General features: G+C 42.8%; 2 protein-coding genes across 2 annotated transcripts in view; both read right to left on the minus strand.

Annotated features, from left to right (window-relative positions):
* Positions 1-390: 390 nt before the first annotated feature.
* Positions 391-21,740, minus strand: part of LOC123728273 (N-acylneuraminate cytidylyltransferase) — a 40,486-nt gene continuing 19,136 nt past the window's right edge. The window contains exon 9 of the transcript XR_006760182.1: positions 391-1,290. The gene's annotated coding sequence lies outside the window, so the exon portion shown is untranslated. The remainder of the gene's footprint in view (positions 1,291-21,740) is intronic.
* Positions 1,230-15,057, minus strand: LOC106576595 (N-acylneuraminate cytidylyltransferase). The gene is made up of 8 exons (XM_045700149.1): positions 14,546-15,057; positions 12,767-12,909; positions 10,322-10,477; positions 7,838-7,968; positions 5,565-5,659; positions 4,837-5,008; positions 3,458-3,623; positions 1,230-1,515 (listed from the first exon to the last, which is right to left on the minus strand). The coding sequence occupies exons 1-8, from the start codon at positions 14,764-14,766 to the stop codon at positions 1,301-1,303; spliced, it is 1,299 nt and encodes a 432-aa protein (XP_045556105.1). The 5' UTR covers positions 14,767-15,057; the 3' UTR covers positions 1,230-1,300.

The raw sequence follows: 21,740 nt of genomic DNA on the forward strand, positions 1-21,740 counted from the left end.
AGTGTATAAAACATTAACAACACCTTCCTAATATAGAGATATTACCACCCCCCACCCCCAATTCATCAGGACATGGACTCTACACGGAGTCAAAGGCGTTCTACAGGGATTCTGGCCCATTTTGACTCCAATGCTTCCCACAGTTGTGTTCATGGACCATTCAAGATACACACAGGAAACGGTTCAGTGTGAAAAACCCAGCAGCGTTGCAGTTCTCAGTACAAACCGGTCCTCCTGGCACCTACTACCAGAGCCTGTTCAAGGGCACTTAAATATTTTATCTTACCCATTCACCCTCTGAAAGGCACACACACACAATCCATGTCTCAAGGCTTAAAAACGTTTTTACCTGTTTCCTCCCCTTCATCTACACTGATGGATTTATCAAGTGACATCAATAAGGGATCATAGCTTTCACCTGGTCAGTCTGTCAAAAAGAGAGCAGGTGTTCATAATGTTTTATACACTCAGTGTATATGCTTCATTTCATTAAAACAAAGACAATTAAAGTACATACTGTATTTGTCAACACAACATGTAGTGATTATAAAACCCAAACTACACTGACCTGACAACCTGGAAAAAACATATCAGCCTGAGCTAAGAACATGAAAGTGAGTAAATATACTTATTTCTAGAACTCCAGAGAAAGTAGAGAGATGACAATAAGCTTTGTCACTTTGTCTGATTGATAGAATGTAGTTTAGAATACAATATCCTGAGTGTTAGCCTGTTACTGCTTTCTTGTCAACTCCTTTTTTACATGACAATGAATGACAAGGGGATGTTCTCAATTGCATTTTCCCCGAGTCCTCTCTCCTCATCTCCTTCTCAAAAATCATTGGAGAATGTCAGAGGGAAGAGAAGGAGACAGGGAGAGTGGGTGCGAGGAGTATGCAATTGAGAATGCAACTCTTCCAGTTTACATGTGAAGTTTAGAATAAGAATGTTTTTTTGCCGGGAAATTATTATTCTGGGTAAAAAAAACACTTCTCGTCATGAAGGTCTAAAACGAGATAGAAAGTATCTAGAAATTATAATGGACCTATATATTTTAAAATAACTGCCCCTTTTCTGGCCCAGAAATTGATTTCGACAAACAAATCGGTCCCCAAAAAATCTGTTTGGCCCTCAAGCCAAAAAAGTTTGCCCATGACCGCTTTATATCACATTCTAGAGTTTAGAAAGTATTTCTGTGACTTTAGAACACATTCTAGAGTTTAGAATGGATCTCTGTGACTTTAGAACACATTCTAGAGTTTAGAATGGATCTCTGTGACTTTAGAACACATTCTAGCATTTAGAATGTATTTCTGTGGATGCGGTCCTGTTCCATCTGAGACTTGGCCTTCTTCTTGAGCAGCAGGATGTGTTCAGAAAACTCCCTCACAGCCCCCAGGCCTGCAGCACTGTGGCAGGAGTATTTAGCAGCGTTGATCGCCACCACTGGGGCGTCCCGGGGTACTGCACTCAGCCCAGCCAGGTTCAGACAGTCAACATCTGGTGCATCATTACCTGTAGGAAGGAGAGATGGAGGGATGAAATGGAGGTGTGAGATATGTTTTAATTTTATTTTAAATCTATTTAAGTGTCCATAAGGTGGTTATGGAAGTATTCTAAGAATGAGCTGCTCGTGGACTACAGGAAAAGGCGGCCAAACAGGCCCCCATTAACATCGACGGGGCTGTAATAGAGCGGGTCGAGAGTATCAAGTTCCTTGGTGTCCACATCACCAACTAACTATCATGGTCCAAACACACCAAGACAGTCGTGAAGAGGGCACGACAACACCTTTACCCCCTCAGCAGACTGAAAAGATTTGGCATGGGTCCCCAGATCCTCAAAAAGTTCTACAGCTGCACCATCGAGAGCACCATGACCGGTTGCATCACCGCCTGGTATGGCAACTGCTCGGCATCTGAACTTAAAGTGCTACAGAGGGTAGTGCGAACGGCCCAGTACATCACTGGAGCCAAGCTTCCTGCCATCCAGGACCTATATAATAGAGGAAAGAGGAAAGGCCAAAAAATTGTCAATGACTCCAGTCACCCAAGTTATAGACTGTTCTCTCTGCTACCACACGGCAAGCGGTACCGGAGCACCAAATCTAGGACCAAAAGGATCCTTAACAGCTTCCACCTCCAAGCCATAAGACTGCTGAACAATTAATAAAATGGCAACCAGATTATTTACGTTGACACCCCCCTCCATTTGTTTTGTACACTGCTGTTACTCGCTGTTTATCATCTATGCATAGTCACTTCACCCCTACCTACATGTACAAATTACTTCGACTAACCTGTACCCCTGCACATTGACTCCTGTACCCCCTGTATATAGCCTCGTTATTGTTATTTTGTTAATTTTAAACTTTAGTTTATTTGGTAAATATTTTCTTAACTCTTTCTTGAACTGCATTGTTGAGTAGGGGACATCCACCGCTTACAGGATAAGGTGTATAAAGTTGTTGCTTCGACTAGTGGAGCCTCTAAGTCCAAAGACGTGGTTATTTTGATTAAAAAGAATATAACTTTAGTTATCGAAAAGACTAGCAAGGATACTTCAGGCTACTTAGCTTACATTTACACGTCTATATATGGAAAGAAATTAGCATTTGTGTCTATCTATGCACCCGCTGTTTTTGAGGACAGCTTTTTCGCTGGGCTTACCAAAGAATTGATATCACTTTCAGAGTACGAATTGGTCATAGGGGCAGATATGAATGCAGCTTTCGATCTCAACCTTGATAGATCAACACAAATGTTTTCACATGCCCAACAATCCGCATCATTAGTGTTGAATGGAATGGCGGGAACATCTCAATCTCTGTGTGGCGAGTTCAGAATCCGGGCATCAAAGATTACCACCAGTCTTTCCAGTTACGCCCACTCATCCATATATTTATATGTACATATTCATCCCTTTACATTTGTGTGTATAAGGTAGTCTTATTCATTAGGTATTTTAATTTTTTTTAACCTGCATTGTTGGTTAGGGCTTGTAAGTAATCATTGTGAGTAAACACTGTGAGGTTACACCTGTTGTATTCGGCGCATGTGACAAATAACATTTTATTTGATTTCCATCTCAGAAGGGCTCCAAATAAAACGATCTTCAAACGTTTTGATTGACATGAATGCACAAGTATTACTCAGAATAGAAGGTTAAGAACCTTGAGATTCCACTATATTTCAAACTGTGCTATATAACTAACTAGTAGTAGTAGTAGAAGTAGTAGCAGTAGTCGCAGTAGTAGCAGTAGTAGTAGTAGTAGTAGCAGTAGTAGTAGCAGTAGTAGTTGTAGTAGTAGCAGTAGTAGTCGTAGCAGTAATAGTAGTAGTAGTAGTCGTAGTAGCAGTAGTAGTAGCAGTAGTAGCAGTAGTAGTAGCAGTAGTAGTCGTAGCAGTAATAGTAGTAGTAGTAGTAAATTGTTTATTGAAAAGAACAGTGAGTTTACCCATATAGGCGACCTCCTTCCAGTCCAGATCCTTGTCGTCCATCATGGCTTTGAACTCACACTGGATGTCCTTGCCCAGCTGCCTGACCTCGCAGCCTGTCCTCTGGGACAGCTTGTCAGCCAGGGCCTTGGTCACAGGGTCCTCACTGGATGAGATCAAGATCACCTGGAGGAGACAGAATAAAACAAATGTTTATGCTCTGTGTTTTGTATGGGAGCTCTGTTTTGTATGGGAGCTCTGTTTTCTATGTGAGCTCTGTTTTGTAGTGTATTTTCTATGTATTGTACAGACTGAGTGTAATGGGGAAATATAAGTTCATATTCAGTTCAGAGGGATTAACACAATGTTTAACATACAGTATTTAGAGTTCTGTAATACAAATCATTCCCAGTGTTCTGTTTGTAACATTCAAGGTGCAGGTTGATGGTCACTAGACTTGATAGTGAATGTTATGGATTATTGTCTTATCTGTTGATAGTGATTAACACCAGACTGGAGGTACCAGGTCTGAGGACACTGATTATTCACTGTTGTATTGTATTGACATTGTGTGAACTCGGTTGATTCTGTAGCAGCTGGACAAGTCACTGCCTTTTGTTTTGTCTTCCCACAAGCCTCTGGGCTGGTGTTTACAGAACATGTGGTGCTGTCTGATTAGGATAGAAAGGGTCTGTCTCCCAAGATACATTTTCTCTGCTTATGGGCTTGAGGTGTCTGTCTCCCTGTTGCAACTTTAATAAACCAGAATGATTTTTGATTGACTTTACCAATGACTGCTCTCCTTTTTGTTCACCTGGAAATTCCTATTACAACATAGACATTACAACATAGACCATACAACATAAACGATACAACATAGACATTACAACACAGACAATACATTAATTTGTGGTAGCAGTCGTAAAAAAATTAAGTAACACCTGTCTGTCACTGTTTTCCGCTCCCAATGTGATCTTTTAAAATACAATGAATGAATCACCAGTATTCATCACATTATCTTTGTATCTCTACTCCCTCTCTCTGCAGTGTGTTTGTTCTATACATTCTGTATGTACAGTATCTGTACCTCCACTCCCTCTCTCTGCAGTGTGTTTGTTCTGTATGTACAGTATCTGTACCTCCACTCCCTCTCTCTGCAGTGTGTTTGTTCTGTATGTACAGTATCTGTACCTCCACTCCCTCTCTCTGCAGTGTGTTTGTTCTGTATGTACAGTATCTGTACCTCCACTCCCTCTCTCTGCAGTGTGTTTGTTCTGTATGTACAGTATCTGTACCTCCACTCCCTCTCTCTGCAGTGTGTTTGTTCTGTATGTACAGTATCTGTACCTCCACCCCCTCTCTCTGCAGTGTGTTTGTTCTGTATGTACAGTATCTGTACCTCCACTCCCTCTCTCTGCAGCATGCGGATACCCATAGTATCTCTGGTGTTGACTGAGACCATCTCCTCTCCAGAGACAGAGATGAGGACGCGGCCGTCAGTCAGACAGCCTGAGACTTTACACAGCAGCAGACGCACCACCTCAGGCTTGTCCAGACCAAAGTAACCAAACCTGGAGAGGTACAACACACACAGGGAAATACATCTCAGGCTTGTCCAGACCAAAGTAACCAAACCTGGAGAGAAACAACACACACAGGGAAATACATCTCAGGCTTGTCCAGACCAAAGTAACCAAACCTGGAGAGAAACAACACACACAGGGAAATACATCTCAGGCTTGTCCAGACCAAAGTAACCAAACCTGGAGAGAAACAACACACACAGGGAAATACATCTCAGGCTTGTCCAGACCAAAGTAACCAAACCTGGAGAGAAACAACACACACAGGGAAATACACCTCAGGCTTGTCCAGACCAAAGTAACCAAACCTGGAGAGAAACAACACACAGGGAAATACATTTGGACAACCACTCCTCTGTGTTACAGCATTGTTCATTGTGTTGCTTTACCACAAAATCTAATTATATTTCAAGTGCATGCAAATAAACACTTTACGAGAGAGAGAGAGAGAGAGAGAGAGAGAGAGAGAGAGAGAGCGAGAGAGAGAGAGAGAGAGAGACAGACAGAGAGAGATTGAAACTCCAGGTCAGTGATTTCAGACTACCTCAGTACTCTCTGTTCTGCCACGGGCCAGTCGATATCCACATCAATATCCACACTGTACTCTGGCAGCATCTCATAGTAAGCCCACTTCCCCCCCTGAGAAAGACAACAACACAAAGGGCATTTCTATTAGCATTTAAAACAACACCAGTTGACAATAGAATATCTAGTAGTATCACAGATCACTCCATCTCTCAGTGTGTATGTTGTTTCTAGTCAGGCTCAGATCCACTGAATGAATACACTTTATTGATCCCGAGGGGAATAGGGTTCACCACCAGCAACAGACATACACATGTAACGGGCGTCGTATAAAGGGGACCAAGGCGCAGCGGGTTGAGTGCTCATCTTTACTTTTAATGAAAACACTTAAACAAAGAAAACAAAACAACAGCCAACAGTTCTGTCAGGTCCTTAAACAAAACAGAAAACAACTACCCACGAAAACAAAGGGAAAAACAGGCTGCCTAAGTATGACTTCCAATCAGAGAAAACGATAGACAGCTGCCTCTGATTAGAAACCATACCTGGCCAAAACATAGAAAAACAAAACATAGAATGCCCACCCACCTATCACACCCTGACCTAACTAAACAGAGAAAACACAGCTCTCCTAGGTCAGAGCGTGACAGTACCCCCTCCTCAAAGGTGCGGACTCCCGGCCGCAAACCTGAACCTATAGGGGAGGGCCCGGGTGGGCATCTATAATTAGCGGCGGCTCCGGTTCAGGGCGTAGCACCCCCACCGCCCGCTTATCCCCCCGCTTCTGTGTGTCCGGAGGAACCAGACCGTGGATCATCGCCGGAGGCTTTGGAACGCCAACTGAATCGTCGCTGAAGACTCCGGGCTGCGGACCGCCGCTGAAGACTCCGGGCTGCGGACCGCCGCTGAAGACTCCAGGCTCCGGACCTGGGGATCGTCGCTGGAGGCTCCGGACCTGGGGAGCGTCGCTGGAGGCTCCGGACCTGGGGAGCGTCGCTGGAGGCTCCGGACCTGGGGAGCGTCGCTGGAGGCTCCGGACCTGGGGAGCGTCGCTGAAGGCTCCGGACTGGGGAGAGTCGCTGGAGGCTCCGGACTGAGGAGCGTCGCTGGAGGCTCCGGACTGAGAAGCGTCGCAGGAGGCTCCGGACTGGAGAGCGTCGTTGTAGGTTCCGGACTAGGGACCGTTGCTGCAGGCTCCATGCCATGGATCATCAATACAGGTTCCGTGCCATGGATCATCACTGGAGGCTTCGTACCATGGATCATCTCTACAGGCTCCGGGCCATGGATTATCCCTACAGGCTTCTTACCATGGATTATCCCTACAGGCTCCGGACCATGGATAATCCCTACAGGCTTCCTGCCATGGATTATCCCTACAGGCTCCGGGCCATGGATTACCTCTGGAGGCTTCGTGCCATGGATCATCTCTACAGGCTTCGGACCATAGATTATCACTGGAGGCTTCGTGCCATGGATCATCTCTACAGGCTTCGGACCATAGATTATCACTGGAGGCTTTACTCATGGAGCTGGAACAGGTCTCACCGGACTGGAGAGACGCACTGAGGACCGGGTGCTCAGAGCAGGCACCGGCCGTACTGGGCTATGGAGGCGCACTGGAGGGAGAGTGCGAGAAGGCACAGGACGTACTGGGCTATGGAGGCGCACTGGAGGGAGAGTGCGAGGAGCAAGCACAGGACGTGGAGCAAGCACAGGCTATGGAGGCGCACTGGAGGGCAGGAATGCTGAGCAGGCATATTCCTTGCTGGCTGAGTGCCAACCTTAGCACGACAACGGTGAGGAGCTTGCACCGAGCGCACCGGGCTGTGAGTGCGCATCACCGCATAACACGGTGCTTGTTCAGTCACTCGCTCCCCACGGCAAGCACTGGGAGTTGGCTCAGGTCTTAAACCCGCCTTAGCCAATCTACCCGTGTGCCCCCCCAAAGAATGTTTTGCCGCTGCCTCTCGGGCTCCTGTTGCTTTCTTGCCCGTTCCTCCCAGTATCGCCGTTCCGCCCTCGCTGCCTCTATCTCCTCCTGCGGGCGGCGATACTCCCCCGGCCTTGTCCAAGGTCCTGCCCCATCAAGGATCTCTTCCCAGGTCCAGTCCTCTGATCCACACTGTTTAGTCCAGTCTTGATGAGTAGTTCTGTAACAGCGTCGTATAAAGGGGACCAAGGCGCAGCGTGTTGAGTGCTCATTGAAAAGGGAAAACTGATCCTAGACCAGTACTCCTATCCTGAAACGCTTTGTGACTATGGGCCCTGATGGGGTATTGTGCCAGTTACCTGCAGGCCTCTCTCTGTCGTCGCTCTGGTATAAATGTAGAAAGATCCGTTCTCACACAGCTCTCCATCCCAGTCCTGTCTCCGGGGCCTGTTAGACGGGTCTAAGTTCAGAGGCTGGGTGGCTACACTACCTGAACAGGAGAGAGAACACATAATCAATGTTATAGGTCATAACTAGAAACCAGACTACTTCCTGGTCAGGAGAAAAACTCACCCCTCATCTCTCTATTGTGATACACAGTGATTAGAGGTGGATGGAGTTACTTCCATGTAATGTGCTTGTGAAAGGTACTATATTTACAGTTGAAGTCAGAAGTTTACATACACCTTAGCCAAATACATTTAAACTCAGTTTTTCACAATTCCTGACATTTAATCCAGGTAAAAATTCCATGTTTTAGCTCAGTTAGGATCACCACTTTATTTTAAGAATGTGAAATGTCAGAATAATAGTAGAGAGAATGATTTATTTCAGCTTTTATTTCTTTCATCACATTCCCAGTGGGTCAGAAGTTTACATACACTCAATTAGTATCTGGTAGCATTGCCTTTAAATTGTTTAACTTGGGTCAAACGTTTCAGGTAGCCTTCCACAAGTTGGGTGAATTTCGGCCTATTCCTCCTGACAGAACTGGTGTAACTGAGTCAGGTTTATAGGCCTCCTTGCTTGCACACGCCTTTTCAGTTCTGCCTACAAATTTTCTATGGGATTGAGATCAGGGCTTTGTGATGGCCACTCCAATACCTTGACTTTGTTGTCCTTAAGCCATTTTGACACAACTTTGGAAGTATGCTTGGGGTCATTGTCCATTTGGAAGACCCCTTTACGACCAAGCTTTAACTTCCTGACTGATGTCTTGAGGTGTTGCTTCAATATATCCACATAATTTTCCTGCCTCGTGATACCATCTATTTTGTGAAGTGCACCAGTCCCTTCTGCAGCAAAGCACCCCCACAACTTGATACTGCCACCCCTGTGCTTCACGGTTGGGATGGTATTCTTCGGCTTGCAAGCCTCCCCCTTTTTCCTCCAAACATAACGATGGTCATTATGGCCAAACAGTTCTATTTTTGTTTCATCAGACCAGAAGACATTTCTCCAAAAAGTACAATCTTTGTCCCCATGTGCAGTTGCAAACCATAGTTTGTCTTTTTTATGGCAGTTTTGGAGCAGTGACTTCTTCCTTGCTGAGCGGCCTTTCAGGTTATGTCGATATAGGACTCGTTTTACTGTGAATATAGATACTTTTGTACCTGTTTCCTCCAGCATCTTCACAAGGTCCTTTGCTGTTGTTCTGGGATTTATTTGCACTTTTCGCACCAAAGTACGTTCATCTCTAGGAGACAGAACGCGTCTCCTTCCTGAGCGGTATGACGGCTGCATGGTCCGATGGTGTTTATACTTGCGTACTATAGTTTGTACAGATGAACGTGGTACCTTCAGGCATTTGGAAATTCCTCCCAAGGATGAACCAGACTTGTGGAGGTCTACCATTTTTTTTCTGAGGTCTTGGCTGATTTCTTTTGATTTTCCCATGACGTCAAGCAAAGAGGCACTGAGTTTGAAGGTAGGCCTTGAAATACATCCACAGGTACACCTCCAATTGACTCAAATTATGTCCATTAGCCTATCAGAAGTTTCTAAAGCCATGACATAATTTTCTGGAATTTTCCAAGCTGTTTAAAGGCAGTCAACTTAGTGTATGTAAACTTCTGACTCACTGGAATTGTGAATTATAAGTGAAATAATCTGTCTGTAAACAATTGTTGGAAAAATTACTTGTGTCATGCACAAAGTAGATGTCCTAACCGACTTGCCAAAACTATAGTTTGTTAACAAGAAATTTGTGGAGTGGTTGAAAAATTTGTTTTAATGACTCCAACGTAAGTGTATGTAAACTTCCTACTTCAACTGTACATGTTAGTCATTTAGCAGACGCTCTTATAAACACAATCCTTTATCATTGAACATTAGCATCTTACATCAAGATATGATGGGTAGGTGATTTCAAACACAAAACATCTAGGGCACTAGAGTTTTCCTGCCTCTGGTCACATGGTCAGGCCAAACTCCTGACCCTACTTATAAAGTGAGGGACAGTTTTTCCTCAGGCAGTGTAGTGGAAAATGTTATATGCTGTACACATTGTGTTCTTTCTCAAGGTTGGCATGTTCTGTAAACTGTCTGACAATGAGAATTGTTGTTTTGTGTTATTAAGTTGCGATGTGCTTATGGTTTGTTCACAGGGTGCGGGTCAAGCAGAAGAGGAACTAGATACACTCTCCCACCCTGATACTAATTCCTTGTATCTGTGTCTGCTTAGTCATGCTTAGGAAACTTGTGCAGCAGTTTAAAGGACAAGTGAAGGGACTGACCCTTCAGATCTCCTGACAGACCTGTACATTAAGTTTGTTGGAACCTCTCCAGTTAACTAACTGATAATAAGTGTACGGTCCTAAACATAACACATGGCTATACCGTACCTCCTTTCTTCACCTCCTGCCAGCGGAAGTGGTGTTGTCGGACCACAGAGAAGACGGACGTGAAGCCCTGCTTGGTGATCATCTCCAGGGCCTCCTTCAGGTGGAAGGGGTGCAGGCAGGGAGACGTGGCCTGGATGTGACAGATCACATCCACCTCTGGAGGAGGACAACACAAAATATATTTGATTTATCCATTATTTAATCAGGTAGCCACATATAATATGACATGAATAAATCTACATGGTTACTGTTGACATCTGTATTTATGGAGTAGGTCCCACTTCATTTGGATAGCCCCCTATTCATGGATTGTCTATAGCCGCTCTCACTCTATCAATCTACCACCTGAAACTCTGTTAATACCAGACGTGCTTCTACATCTGCATTGCTTACTCTTTTGGGTTTTAGCCTGGGTTTCTGGATAAGCACTTTGTGTCTTCTGCTGACGTAAAAAGGGGCTTTATAAAGAAATGTGATTGACTGATTGATATGCAACACTTTCCTAGGGTTGGGATTAGGGTTATGGTATTAGAAATTGAATTAACCTGTTAGGGCTAGGGGGCAGTATTGACACGGCCGGATAAAAAACGTACCCGATTTAATCTGGTTACTACTCCTGCCCAGTAACTAGAATATGCATATAATTATTGGCTTTGGATAGAAAACACCCTAAAGTTTCTAAAACTGTTTGAATGGTGTCTGTGAGTATAATAGAACTCATATGGCAGGCAAAAACCTGAGAAGATTCTGAACAGGAAGTGGCCTGTTGTTGTTCATCTTGGCTCTTTTTATTGAAGACTGAGGATCTTTGCTGTAACGTGACACTTCCTACGGCTCCCATAGGCTCTCAGAGCCCGGGAAAAAGCTGAATGATATCGAGGCAGCCCCAGGCTGAAACACATTATCGCGTTTGGATAGTGGCCGGTCAGAGTACTCTGAGACTCAGGCTCGTGCACGAGGGCACGAGATGTTTTTATTTTCTCTCTCTTTGTACGTATACACGCTTTCCCGGTCGGAATATTATCGCTTTTTTACGAGAAAAATGGCATAAAAATTGATTTTAAACAGCGGTTGAGATCCTTCGAATTTTTTTGTCACGAAATGCGCCATGCTCGTCACCCTTATTTACCCTTTCGGATAGTGTCTTGAACGCACGAACAAAACGCCGCTATTTGGATATAACAATGGATTATTTTGGACCAAACCAACATTTGTTATTGAAGTAGAAGTCCTGGGAGTGCATTCTGACGAAGAACAGCAAAGGTAATAACATTTTTCTTATAGTAAATCTGACTTTGGTGAGTGCTAAACTTGATGGGTGTCTAAATAGCTAGCCCTGTGATGCCGGGCTATCTACTTAGAATATTGCAAAATGTGCTTTCACCGAAAAGCTATTTTAAAATCGGACATATCGAGTGCATAAAGGAGTTCTGTATCTATAATTCTTAAAATAATTGTTATGTTTTTTGTGAACGTTTATCGTGAGTAATTTAGTCAATACACCGGCAGTGTTCGGTGGGAATGCTAGTCACATGCTAGTCACATGCTAATGTAAAAAGCTGGTTTTTGATATAAATATGAACTTGATTGAACAAAACATGCATGTATTGTATAACATAATGTCCTAGGGTTGTCATCTGATGAATATCATCAAAGGTTAGTGCTGCATTTAGCTGTGGTTTGGGTTTATGTGACATTATATGCTAGCTTGAAAAATGGGTGTCTGATTATTTCTGGCTGGGTACTCTGCTGACATAATCTAATGTTTTGCTTTCGTTGTAAAGCCTTTTTGAAATCGGACAGTGTGGTTAGATTAACGAGAGTCTTGTCTTTAAAATGGTGTAAAATAGTCATATGTTTGAAAAATTGAATTTTTTGCATTTTTGAGGTATTTGAATATCGCGCCACGGGATTACACTGGCTGTTGAGTAGGTGGGACGCTAGCCCATAGAGGTTAAAAGAAAATAGCATGTGAGAATTATCATGTGAGCAAGATCAGTGGTGCACAACTGTGCAGGGGGCACAATAACTGTCACTGATTGGCTGGAGAGTGGTGAGTCAGACCACACACCTGGTTTCCCAGACTGGTGTCCTCAGGTTCTGATTAAAAAGGAGGAAGGAAAAACAGCAGCATGCTCTGCGGCCCTGGAGGTCGTATGGTTCACGTGTCTCGGAGTTGGAGTGCTGATTTAGCTCATAGATCACAACAAATAAGACTACATGGACAGGGGGGACCTGATCCCAGATCAGTATTCCTACTCTGAGATGCTTGATACATACTGTCCCAGAGCCTTAGCCAAGCTAGCTTGATTCCTCACGCCTCCCTCCTCGGCTCCTTCTCAAAGGTTCCTCCACTCAGATCTCCTCCTCTAATGCATTTTGAGAAGGAGGCAAGGAGAGAGGACATGAGGAATCAAGGAAATACACTTGACGTTCACCCCCTACCTGGGTTTAATCGGACGAATTCCTGGATGGTGTCGAGAGAGCTGGAGGAGTCTTTGGACACCTCTGGGCTCCTGCGGTGAACCTGAGCTCCCCATGCCTTCGCTACCTTCTCAATGTCATCATGGTCAGTTGATACCCACACACTGGGAGAAAGAACGGAAGAAGTTGATTCCTCAGGCTTTGTAACAAGTAGGCTACATCAGTGCAATCCAGTCTTGTGTGGCCAAGCCCAAACCAGGGGTTCATTCAGAGACAGTACACTAACTTTCAGACAAACTCTCTCAATGAGAATCTGACATGGGTATACATATTTACACAACAAACAGTTAATAATGTATAGTTATGACCAGGAGTTAAAGTAGATGTCATTTCTTCCCCGTTTGGAACCTCCTATGTGTGAACATGCGTGTACTAAAACAATGTATGGGCCTAACAGGACCGGCTCTGGACGTTCTGCTGCCCTAGGCAAGACAAAAAATTGCCGTCCCCCTCCTTTCCCCCTAAACTAGAATAGTGTAATGGAGGGGTTGGCAATAGGTTTGGCCTTAGGCCAGTTTTTTTCTCAGCTAATAGTCGGTAGAACAGAACATAATAGTGGCCCCATTCATTATTACACTACAAATTAAACTCATTTTAACACATCTGGTTACTAGGCTATATAATGTCAATAACATATCCTAATATTTTCAATCTGATTACACTGATAAAATCACTAATGTCTCTATTAAATTATTTTGTTATTTTTCTTTGTGCGTTGATTGGGGTAAAACACCTTGCAATCAAGACAAAATGTCACTGAAAAAGTTTCAAAAGAAAGGTGGAAATGCAAATAGAAGTTTCCAGGAAGAATGGACAGAGGAATAGGTATTCTTACCAAATTTCTTCAATATCAAACCAGAGTGTCTTGTTTGCAACGAAACGGTTAATGTTTGCAAATCATTAAATATTAGACGCCTTGTGAATCTAAGCATGGCAGTTTCAAAAGTTACCTTTCCATCCAGACAGAGGCTCGACGAAGAAGAAAAATGTTAGCTTTAACAGCCGGCAACTCATCCGTTGCTTAACTCAACAACATAATTGCTTCCCTAAAAGCTGGCTGAGTTTAATCATATTCTCTTTTCAGAAAGTGAAAAGCTCAATTAAATGTGATAGAATAGCAAAGTACCATTGTTTTGGGGCAGAATAATGTGAGGTGTTATGTGTTGTTGTGGGTGCGTCTTGGTCAGTTTAGCTCGGGAAATGCCGCCCTAGTCAAACTTCCGCTCTAGATGTGCCGGCCGTGGGTCCTAATCATATAATTATATTTAGAATCTCTATTCATTCAATAGCATCTCTGTGGGCCTAGTCATAAAGATTTGTCATTTGACTTTTAAAATGTATCACCTTTTATTGTGGCATAAACACAACCAGCCATGATGTTTGCATCTGATTGTCAAACAATCATATGCAAAGGGGTCCTTTACAATCCCATCCACACGCAACATATTTCCAACCTCCAAACAGTGGTGAATGGAAAGAGAGACATCTGTTACACAAAACACCAACAAGTGTATTGACGTTTGGCAAGTCTTACTGTACTTTCTCCCCTGGTTATGACAGATGCATCATCATATGCAACGTTGACTATCACTATCACAAAAATATCAGTGTACCCAAAACAAGATTGTAACATGCATTTGGTGCAGCTAACTAACGTTACTATTAACAAAAGCGTCAGAGCAAGTCCATATACCGTAGCTAGATTAGAAATACATTTGACCAAAGATTGAACTGAATTACCTGTCAAACTGTTTGGAGTCCACTGCAGCTCTCAGAACCCATCCAATGAGGGGGACACCGGCGAGAACTTTGATATTCTTCAGGGGGATCCCCTTACTGCCTCCCCTCGCGAGGATCAGGGCTGCGATGTGTCTCTTCTCACCGCTGTCTTTGATAACCTTTGCTTTTCTGTCTCTCACATCTTCGATGCCCGATATAGTACGTTTTTTAGCAGCAGCCATTGAAAGGATCAGTAGGCAGACAAGAGTCTTGTCAAGACGTGGCGGTAGTCTCAATGTAGCTAATAGCGGTAGCGATGGATAGCAGTCGTTTGAAGTATCTAGCAACTTCTTGCGTTCTAACTCACTTTAACTAGCTAGCTACGTACTTAGTTTACATGACCTACTACGGCTTACACTGTGTGAAGGAAATCCTACAAATGTTACATGTACATAGTTAAAAAAAGAGGCGTAGACCTGCTATATTTACTCTGAGGTAATTTCAATAACGCTTCCTTTTGTTGCCATAGTAACCATTTCAATTGAACTATTTACTGAATTTACTCTGGCAACGGCTTAAGTGACAATGTCAAGAAAACGATGATCGCGCTTCAATGAGGGGATTCGATAATCTGACCCGGGTTTCCCAGGTCGGAGGAGTTTACTTGAGTAAAACGTGATTGCATTCATTTTGGAACCGGGCTGCCTCCCGGGCGTGAGCCAGGTTCAAATGCCATGTTCATGTGCCAGTCGGAACAAGGAAACTCTGAAATGTCCGATTTGTTAAACGGTTGAACGTGACAGGTGTATAACTACAACCAGGTAGCAAATCGGAATTGTCAGAGTTAACTAGTTCCGATTAGTATATGAACGCGGCAAAATCCGCTCAAAACGAGTGACGTAGCCTAGACTAGATAAAGCACGTGGGGGAATGAGAAGGATTATGTTTTCACATGCAAAAGTCATTGCTTTTTGATTAAAAAAAAAAAAAAAACGCTTAATCCGCCTTCCCAATGAAAATTGGTTCGGGAATTCGAACATATATTTTATGGAAAAGAGATGTATGTTTCTGCACGATACACCATGCTGCCTTGTTGACATACTGTTAAATCCCAAACCATGCCCTCACCCCTACAAACTCTGAGGGCACTCCACTGTCACGTGTTGCTGACTAAACTCCCAGAGAGAAACTAGGGTATCAATAGAGTACCACAGTATGAGTCATGTCCCGTGTGGCTCAGTTGGTAGAGCATGGTGTTTGGAACGCCAGGGTTGTGGGTTCGAGAAAAAAAATATGAAATGTATGTATTCACTACTGTAAGTCGCTCTGGATAAGAGCGTCTGCTAAATTACTAAACTGTAAAGATGTCATAAAACCTAGCGGTTAAACAAGGAAACGGTTCCAATCATTTTCCCCGTTCATCTTTCCCATAGTGGATTTTAGAAACACTTAAAATAAGGGCTGTGTTTCATGTAGGCTTACCCTGGCATGACATTTTAATAACCGTGTAAATCTCTCTAGGACAATGTGACTTTGATCAATATTGTCGCCTGTATTTACCTCCCAAAAATGAAATGCTAACGCTAGCTGGTAATGTGGCTATCATAAAGAACTACAAATGCCATGATGATCTGGACGAGACTGCCGAATCGACAATTCTGTGAACCATGGACATCACCAGGACGCCCAGAATGATTTTGGGTCAGTCCCAAATCTTTTGCTCTGCTGCTGCAATTGTGTAAAAGAAATTGTACCACTTAGTTCATCGAGCTTTGATTAGGTGAAGCTTCCAATATCATCCAATCGTTATAATCAGGGGTGCTGGTGCAGTGCTATGTCTCACAAGATCACTTAAAGATTAATTAGTATTTTACATAACAAACCGAATATAATAGCATGATAATGTCAGGCTACTGTTATAAAAAAATACCATGTCATTCCTTATGACAATCTAGGATGATTGTGCTGAAATGGTTTTTTTTCTCATGCTGTGGTTGTGTTTAACTCCATCTGCTCTAAAATTCAATTAGTTAGCCCAGTTAGCCACCCTTACATCATTCAAGAAGATCAAAATGCATATCCCCATGAAACTGATTGGGATTAAATGGTTGGCTGCATGCAGCATGGACATTTAACCTGTAAAACGTGAATAATTATCATTCACGATTGACACTGATGATGGCCTAATTTATGATAAGGCCTAATGGCCTAATTTGGTGTTTTAGGATTAAAAAATATATAAAATGTTCCTTTCGCCACTTACAGTATGTGTAGGCATAGGCAATCATGCAATTTGGATGATGCATTGTATGTATATTCTAATTAACCAATAGGCTTCATGCCGGTACAAACTTTCATTCAGAAAGGATGGCTTAATAGGGCTCCTAACAGAATACCACTACACCACTGGTTATAATACACGTCAAGCCTGTGGTCAACTGGTAACTCCAGCACCATTTTGATTGGGTCAGTCATTTCGCTGCTTTGAGACAAGCATGGAAACTCATCTTGATAAATCAATCAATGTCAGATTTTAGTTTTCACTGAATCTCCTTTTGGATATGTGGTTATAATTAGGCTTGGAAATGTTAGCTAAGTTGATGTGAGTGCTCATGATCATTAGTCTCGCAATTTAAAGCAATGCAGATCTTCTCTACACACACATTAGGCCTATAGCCTACCTGATAAGCTTCCCTGATGTTTTCCTGAACTTTCCAATACTTTTCTGATGCATTTCAGTCACTTAGGCTACTGATGCGAATACACATTTGTACACTTTTACCATAGGCTATTCAAGTCATTTGACATATGTTTTTATTGTTTTAAAAGCTCATACGGCCTACATCGTTTCAATAACAATATAGCTGAAACCACTATTGGCTTCATTGATTTACTGAATTTATTCTCGTAATTGTAGGCTACTTGTTGATAGATTATTATTTTAAATATTATTTTAACAGTAGGTCTAACTACACAATAACCTCATATGGGGTTACTGACCACAATCGGTTGAATGAATAATAATAAGTGTTTTATTTATTTGGCCTTGGAAGAAAACATATCGCTGCAGGAAGGGATGCTGGAAGTGCTGGAGATACATTTAAATACATTTGCCAAATTAAATAATTACTCCTCTATAAATAAATTAAATAATTGCAAATACTACACCAGCATAATTTAGCCACAGAGGATCAAAAGCTTTTTGCTTTAGATTGTGTTTTGTTTGTCACATTATGAGCACATAGGCCGAGTCTACAGTCAGGAATCCTGCAATTGGGCATCTCGCACAGCAAATATAAAACAGATGATTGTTGAGTTGTGGCTGTCAATGAACAACATGCAGCAGCTAGAAGGTATTTCACAATATTTCAAATTACAATTGCGGGAAAAATCTGTTTGAATAGGTGAGTGCCACTGGAAAGTTGGTGGACAATAATTTTCTACTCATTGTATGTGTAAAATCTGTCTATCTACTCTTTTCAATGGCCTATGCTATTGGTTGCATTTAAGACATGGGTCGTTCGTTTTGTTGATCTCAGTCTGTAAATGTCAGAGTAGTTTGTCATTTCGATCATTTGTGTGGTATAAAGAAATATTATTGTAATGTCTCCAGTCATGTAGAATTGCAGGAAAGGATTTTTAGAAAAGGCTAGTTTTTTCTCGGACCCACAAACCCCTCAGCCCCGAATTTTATGAAACTCTGGTGACGGTCCTGCAGTGAACTGTCTTGTGCAAGTTTTAAAGTGACACAATACATGTTAGCAAAGGTGTCAGCTAGAGACGACGTGCAGGAGCCTGCAGGGATTTGTAGTCTTGCATGATGTCTACTTTGATGCTAATTGGCATTTTTGAATCTGAGAGTAAAACGATACAAATATATTGATAAAAGTCTCCTTGACCGAGAGAGATTTGCATGGTTATCAAAACTTCACGCCAGGGTAAGCCTACACGAAACAGCCCTTATTTTAAGTGTTTCAAAAATGCTCTATGAGAAAAATGTCCCTGTTTGACCACTAGGTTTTATGGGTGTATGAATTTTATTTAACTAGGCAAGTCAGCTAAGAACAAATTCTTATTTTCAATGATGGCCTAGGAACAGTGGGTTAACTGCCTTGTTGGGCAGAACTACAGATTTTTACCTTGTCAGCTCAGGGATTCAATCTAGCAACCTTTCGGTTACTGGCCCAACGCTCTAACCACTAGGCTACCTGCCGCCCCACTGTGGGGCTCTATAAACCCATCAACTTTGGGACACAATCCTTACTTGAATGAGTCAATTCATGTTCCAATTTGAAATAATAAAACAAGCATGAAATTCAAATGAACAAATCCCCCCTGTCGTTTTACAAGATATAATCCTCATCTTTTACATGTGTCAAGTCTCGGAATCCGACAAACAAATCCACGGGACATTTTATTAGGCACACCTCTCCATTCTTTTGTGTGAAATTGTGCACACTAAAAAAAATAACACATTGGATTCCACTTCGCTTTGAAGCTGGCAGCATTGCTGGATCGGTGGAAGTGGTGATCGGAGGGTCTAATCAAAGATTTGTATAACTAACCCAAGATAGACCACAGCCTGTCCTTTCTTAATGGGAACACATGAGTCATAGTGGGCAAAACAGGTAAGGAGGGGGGCTGAGTCAAGCACGAGCTAGCGAGAGCCTATTGGCGCATTCTAGCAAACATTTGCATATTTCCTTTAGAGAACAAATACTCTGTGAGGTGTGCAATAACTCAATTCACCCATGCACTATTTCTAAACAACCCAATGTTGTAAAACTTTGGCAAAGGGTAAAATCTACAAAACTTAGTCCACTCTGTTCATAACATATGTTTGTTTTGGGAACAGGAAACTATATTGGGATCAAACGTTTATACATCCAGTGAAATATCTGGCTCATTGTTCTGAATGTGGTCTAATTAGCCCCTACACCCTCCATAATTTCACTCCCTCAGCTTTGGGACACTTATGCATATAGTGAAAGCGCAAATGGAGGGCCGAGGTGAAGGGTGTGATTTGTGATTCAGGAAACATGACCGACTGGAGCAGATCTATTACTGTTGGGTTTGAGAAGCACGCTCCTCCCACACCGCTTTTGCCCTTCACGGCCACGGGCCATAGAACGGTGCACCGCGGCTCAAGTTAATAGAACTCCCTCAATGGGGCAGAAGGCCAGGTGTTGTTGTGATTCAGGATGACCAGATAGTTCACAACCATGACAAGAAACTGTCATGTGGGGAATCGTAGGTGGCTCGTTTTATCTTGTTCTTGATACCATGTCTTCTTTTGAGGTGTTTTGACTGATGTCACATTATGCTAATATGGCGGTGGTGGTCCTGGATGGTTGCCCGCGAGATCCTCCCAGTCAGGGCCGTTATGCACTCCCAGGGCATGGCAAAGACACCCGCGTGCCCCCGACCAGGCTGCGGCCAAGATGAGTCAGTGAGGCACTTGCTCTGGGAGTGCAGAGCCGCCAGGGACCTGTGGAAGGAAGCAGGCCTCCTGATCCCCCCCCATGTCTGCCAGCAGGGGAGGACTTAACGCCCCAACTCGTGCTGTATGGGGTGGGCCGGAGGCCTATTCCACCAAAGGCCTTCACCAAGTTCTGGCCCACCCTCACATGTCTGAAGGATGCACTGTGGTCCTCCCGCAACCTGCTGGTAGCAAAACGAGTAGAGGCAACCCCTCAGGCAGTGGCCAAGGTAGCCACGGAAGCCCTGGGGTGGTACAGAAGAAAGGGGGCCTCGACCCCAGGCGAAGGGTCCCCCACAACACCCAAGGTCCCGGCGGCCACGGCTTGACAGCGCTGCGGCGCCTTGGGCGATGTACCTAGGGGAGGGATCTCCTCTGGGCCCCGAAAGACAGGATGGTTATTGATTCGGAAGAGCAGGAGGAGGCGAGTTTGATAAGGACTCACCCCGTTCCTGTACAAAGGACCGAAGACAGCTTTTTAACAAAGTGACTTTTTGAACATGTTTTCATGTCTTAGAAATGTTTTACTTTTGTTAAATCATTTGTACACATTTTAAATGGCTTTTACAGATTGGATGTTTTACATGAAAAAGTACTTTTATTCATGGTTCTTTCTATTGTTTTTAACAATATGTCGTTTTTAACTAATTTAAATGTAATATTCAAATGCTGTGTTTTATGCTTTTATACCGTTCTTGTGTTTATAACATGTGTCACGTCCTGACCAGTATAAGGGTTATTTGTTATTGTAGTTTGGTCAGGACGTGGCAGAGGGTATTTTGTTTACGTGGTTCGGGGTGGTGTTTTATGTAGTAGGGTGTTTGATTTATTATTTCCGGGGTTTTGGGGTTATGTTCTAGGTTTGTATTTCTATGTGGTCTCTAGTCTTTTGTATTTCTTTGTCTAGTTTATTGGGGTTGGACTCTCAATTGGAGGCAGGTGTTTTCTAGTTGCCTCTGATTGAGAGTCCTATATATGGGTATGTGTTTGGTTAAGGGTTTGTGGGAGCCTGTTTCTTGTTTTGCCTGTGTGAGTGTGACAAGACTGTTTTGTTGTTTGTGCGTTCTCTTAATTTAAAATAAATACAAGATGAGCATCCACATTCCTGCTGCGTTTTGGTCCTCTATTCCTGACGACAACCGTTACAACATGATGTACAAAAATATATATGAGCTGTTTTTAAAGGAAATCCAATAATAAAAACTTTTCCAAAAAAAAAAAACATGCTAATATGGCTCAAATTCACTAGCTAGCTAACCAACCAACAACTGTAATTTGAGAGACAAGTCCTCGTTTTGCAAATGTATTTATGTTTTCAATAAACATTCGAGACTAAATATAGTTTACATGTTGTCAACAATCTAAATGTACCTGTCTGTTTTGCTCCATAATTGCACACACATTGGTTTTGTTGCTAAACAACCATCACAACTAAAAACTCTGAGTTGATATTCCCCTTCATAAGAAGTGGATGATTTTCAGATGAGGAAGGGGAGGACCATCCTACTCAGTGAATTTCAGATAAATAATAAAAATCAAACAAAAAAGTTAGCATTTTTAGATAAAACTGTACTTAAATGTATTCAAATGTCACCAAATACCTGATTAAAACGCAGTGTTTTGCAATTAAGGTCTACATTAGTCTCAACAGAACCCACTAGGATAGCACCACGGTGTAGCCAGGAGACAGTTATTTTGCGTCCTCCTCTGGCTACATTGACTTCAATACAAAATCTA

The sequence above is a fragment of the Salmo salar genome, chromosome ssa17 (genome assembly GCF_905237065.1).
Source record: "Salmo salar chromosome ssa17, Ssal_v3.1, whole genome shotgun sequence".
Lineage (NCBI taxonomy): Eukaryota > Metazoa > Chordata > Actinopteri > Salmoniformes > Salmonidae > Salmo > Salmo salar.